Source organism: Anneissia japonica, unplaced genomic scaffold (assembly GCF_011630105.1).
Source record: "Anneissia japonica isolate Jap-2015-1 unplaced genomic scaffold, ASM1163010v1 scaffold287726_len2788222_cov184, whole genome shotgun sequence".
In the NCBI taxonomy this organism is placed as follows: domain Eukaryota; kingdom Metazoa; phylum Echinodermata; class Crinoidea; order Comatulida; family Comatulidae; genus Anneissia; species Anneissia japonica.
Genome location: NW_022705125.1, coordinates 2577004 through 2581870, shown reverse-complemented (window position 1 = coordinate 2581870; position 4867 = coordinate 2577004). Strand labels below are relative to the sequence as shown.

The 4867-nt window shown below is 34.1% G+C and overlaps 1 protein-coding gene across 1 annotated transcript in view; it reads right to left on the bottom strand.

Annotated features, from left to right (window-relative positions):
- LOC117105211 (serine/threonine-protein phosphatase PP1-gamma catalytic subunit B) overlaps nucleotides 1-4867 on the bottom strand; it is a 12752-nt gene that overhangs the window by 5252 nt on the left and 2633 nt on the right. The window contains exons 2-3 of the mRNA XM_033246282.1: nucleotides 3404-3535; nucleotides 2427-2657 (exon numbers count right to left, since the gene is read on the bottom strand). Coding sequence (XP_033102173.1) covers nucleotides 2427-2657; nucleotides 3404-3535 — 363 coding nt within the window. The remainder of the gene's footprint in view (nucleotides 1-2426; nucleotides 2658-3403; nucleotides 3536-4867) is intronic.

Below are 4867 nucleotides of genomic sequence, written 5' to 3'. Positions count from 1 at the left end.
AATTAATTAGCCTAGGCCTAGCTTATTTTTCATTTACAATTATTTTACCTCATTTAAAATGTCAAAAAACGATGTCCTCAATGGCAATACACACATGTGAAAAGATTGTTCATCAAATAATATTTTGTAGTCTTGATTTAGTAAGATAAATAATATTTTGTAGTCTTGATTTAGTAAGATAAATAATAAATATAAAGGAGAATTAACGTCCGTTGGTTGTAAAATTACCGAATGTCACATGGAAAACCCAATGGAAAATAAAACTTAGTCAGCATTAGACGTCAGAGTGCGCGCCAATCAGAACACAGTAAAGTGTGTTAAAGGTTAGCCTCGTGGCAAATGTTGAAAAGCTGTGAGCAACAGTGAGTAAAAAACGGAGTAAATGCGGTCTAGCATGATTAGCCTTAATTCGGTAAGGTAGTGATTTCTATACTTCCATTTAGTATTGGATCGCTTTGCAGGTTGTTCTGCTTCAAATTACGGTAAACAATAAACAACGTGATCTGTAGAAATCGTAATAATTTATACATGATTTGTCATCAGTATTATTTAAAAGAAGAAAATTCCTACTACCAGAAGAATAATATCAGATCAAAATTCTCCGAATTGGAAAGTTTACCAGTATAAATACTGTCTGCTCTCCTCCTCTATAGGGGAAATGTAGGCCGTACGTAAGCCTAAATGACATCAAAATTCGAACATACTGAATGCCCACTAGGTTACCCACCCAGCTAGCGAACTAAACACAGTTTTAAAACATGATCGATTTAATAATAAGGTAGGATATAACAAAACAATAAAGTTCTAACATTGTTTATTCAGTAAATTGCAACATTGCTTACGTGTTGAAAGCTGGTAAACTATATTTCAATATTGTTTACGCATTGATTATCAGCCCGACGATCCAGCCTACGATCATTGCAAAGCTAATTAAAATAACAATGACCTTCATAGTGGTTCGTAGCTACGTTCCAAACGGTACCTACGAGCAGGCTACGAGTGGTTACGCGCAGATATGAAGCGATATTTCCTGCCTGTACTGTACCATATACATGTAGCCCAACAACATCTTTTAATTTCTCCCAAAATGCCTCTGGGACCTTCATGGTTAGCTCCGACTGCATACTTTTGCCAGCCCTGTCTATCATACCCTTTCAACTCCTTCATGTCAAGGACAGACATTTTGACTCTCTTTGGTATTGAAAAAAAATTAAAGCCTGAAGTGTTGCACTGAAGCATACATTCTCACATGCAAGTATGATCTGATAATCCATGTACAAATTCTGTTCATACCAATCTCAAGTTAACACGGAAACAATAATTACAATATAACAATAGTTCACTAGAAAAAAAAAAAATTTCTAAGCCATTATAGCAATAAACCAAACTCCCTTCAATTTTTTTTTTTTACAGTGAATGATTAGAATTACAGTATGTAACTACATTGGCAGACTATACTGATAGTTCTGTTTGGTTTCTATGGCAAATTGAGTACCATAGCCACTATGGTACTCAATTTACTATACCATAGAAATCAATAACCAATGACTCATTGTGTGCTCTACACTTCAAATCAATTTATAAAAACATATTTGTAAATGAAGTTTAACCATCAATTATTATTATTGTAAGAGTTATTTTTCAAACTCATTGAGAATTTGTTTATGCGCTATTACAGTAGCAAATTTATCAATTACATTGATATTCGATGACTTATTTTTTCAGCCATGTGTCAACTGTCTCATGACCTAATGCTGCACTCATTTACAACACACTACTATAGTAATTATTAATTGTTAAAAGAACATTATCTACGCAACACAGTACATAAGATAAATATGGGTGATTTATTCAAATAAACGTTAATTTGCTAATAATATATCATTATCGTACAGTAGTTCCTTAAGTGATAAGCTCACCTGCACCCACCCGTACCTTCGTACTTTTGAATATAAAATTGAACACACTTTTAGCTTCCCATACAAACAAGCTTGATTTGGTTTAAACCCAAGAAACCTAAAGGTATTATAATTATTTTTTGATGGCATTATTATGGTGGTATTATTATCATTATCATCATCATTATAGTAGGCACTCTGTAAATCTGATTTCTACTAGTAACTAGGCCTATTCTTCGATGAATATTGTACAAAATACAAACATCAGAAATAGATCAGATGGCCTTTAAACAGCAATGAGAGACTTAGTTGACTGAGCCCAATCCCCAATCAACCACTTTCTTGAGAGTGAAGTTAAATAGCTTGGTGGTTCAGATGTTCGCCTATCTATAGGACAATGATTAAGTCGCTGTTGGTTGGTAATAATTTGCCATGTGCCTGAATCAAATAAGAACACTACTTAGCTACTTAGAATTAGGATTACTTAACCATATATCAGCAGCTGAAAAAAGGGAATAATGCACTTACATTCATCGTAGAAGCCATAGATTCTGTTGATGCTTGCACACTCATGATTGCCACGAAGCAAGAAGAAATTCTCAGGATACTTGATTTTGTAGGCCAGCAGTAGGCATATTGTTTCTAATGATTGTTTACCCCTGTCAACGTAATCGCCTAAGAACAGGTAATTTGCTTCAGGTGGGAAGCCACCATATTCAAATAATCTCAACAAATCATAGTATTGACCGTGGATGTCACCTGGAAGTGAGAAGAAAGCAAACATGAGCAACTTGAATTTTCACAGAATTTTGATTACAACACAGGACAGGATAAGATAGGATAGTACTTTTGGTGTGAATGACACATTCAAAGATAACCCACCAAGTTTGAAGACTTATTTCAAGTTGGCTCCTCCTGTTTGTGAATAGAGCAGCATATCGGCAGACAATCCTGTACTCTTAAGAATTGTGTACTGCTCTCTTTAACGCGCACATGAGCCATATTACACATGGGACCAAAGGCTTACAGTAAACGCCTCATCTAAAAGGCAATATTTTAGGGGATAAACAGCTGAAGCCAAATATATTGTTATATAATCAGTATACACTGAAATACTGTTGAGAGAATTCTATAGAACAAGTCTCACATAAATACTGATTAATTGAGCTTAACATTATGACAAATATCTTTACCCAAGGATAATTTTATTGTTCATTATTGTCTTTAAAAAATTCAGTGTTTTAAAATGACCAAAAAAACTTGTTTTGAAACTTATCCATGCTCACGATACCCGACTACTTGCAAAGATGCTTACATGTGATATTTCTGGTTTTACAGTATATCAAAAAATTCACCACCAGCTGACCTTGGGCACCAACAATTTTTGTTTGAAAAGCCTACACTATAATAGGTAACCACCCACACTGAGAAAGTCATAAACCGATCACCACCAAACATCATACATTATGAATTGATAAGTAAACAATCTGAAAACACCTACTTACCACAAATTTTCAAGGGTGCCTCTAACTCAAGCAATATTGGCTGACTGAGAAATAGTTCTCTAGATTTCAAACAAAGTCCACGAATTTCTGCTTCAGTAAGTTGAACATTTTTTCCAGGTCTTGATCCACGTACTAAAGAAGAAAAGTAAGAATAGAAAAAAATTAATATTTCAATTAAAAATTTAATGCAGCCTTGGATTTTATTGCAGCCCATAACAAACCTAAAACCTGTAAATAGTTTTCCAACTATTTACAGTGCTTTGGTCTATGGAAAAGTACTAAAAAAATCTTGTACACTATGAATAAACTAAAATAAACACTGAATATGAAAACATCAACAATTAGTAATTTATGGTGTCAGGATATTGTAGCTAGCCACTTTCGATTTCATAAATATTTTGTAAAAATTTTACCCTGTAAAAATATCCAAGCACTGTACACTTCAGAGTTGGCTACCTATATTGAAATTGCATCAGCTTTAGTCATAGTGCAAATAGAGATACTCAGGAAAATTATATAGACAAGATAACCTTTGTAAACAAAATGTCATATTCTCAATTTGGCATAATATTGGTTTTAAAATGGGACTCAAACTCATACTTTTTTTTTTTTTTTTTTACATTTTCCATGCTTCCTATGTGGTGTGTGTGTATGTGTGTGTGTTTCTTTTTTCTTTACAGGCCTACTACAGTAGTGAACAAATAATTAGAAGCCCTCCTTTAGAAAATATCTTTTAATGGTAGTCCCCTATAGAGAAATTTTTGGAAGGAATGGGAAGAAATACAATCTTTTCAACACCACGACCAATGCATCTAATAAGGGGACACTTTTTTGGACCTGAAGGTTTCCTGTTAGAAAGGGTTCTTTCTACTGAAGGTTGTACAGTAGTTTGTAATTACTAGTTTCCACGATTGTAAACTCAGCAGTGTAAACTCAAACAGTGCAAATATCATGCAAACAGAATACACAAGGTACAGTACAGTCATGAAATATTGCACTTTTACCTGCACGCAGGCTTTCGTAGATACATCGTAGCCTGATATAAACAATCTAACCTGCGCGCAGGCTTCGTAGCCTGATATAAACAATCTAAGCAAGGCTACGCGAAGCGAACCTACGAAGCAAAAGCATGTTGTTTATTTCTATGTGCAGAAAGACTGCTGCAGCTTACTGGAATAAACAATGTATTGTTTGATAATTTGTGAATGGCAAACACGAGTTTAGACCGTTAATTTAAAGTATGGAACTGTTTTTCAATAAGAAAAACGTACACTTGACTTCATGAGAGTCTCCTCTTCCACTCGCTGTCCACGACAGGAACTTGTTTGTACTGCTATATTATTTTTTTAAATTAATTAGCCTAGGCCTAGCTTATTTTTCATTTACAATTATTTTACCTCATTTAAAATGTCAAAAAACGATGTCCTCAATGGCAATACACACATGTGAAAAGATTGTTCATCA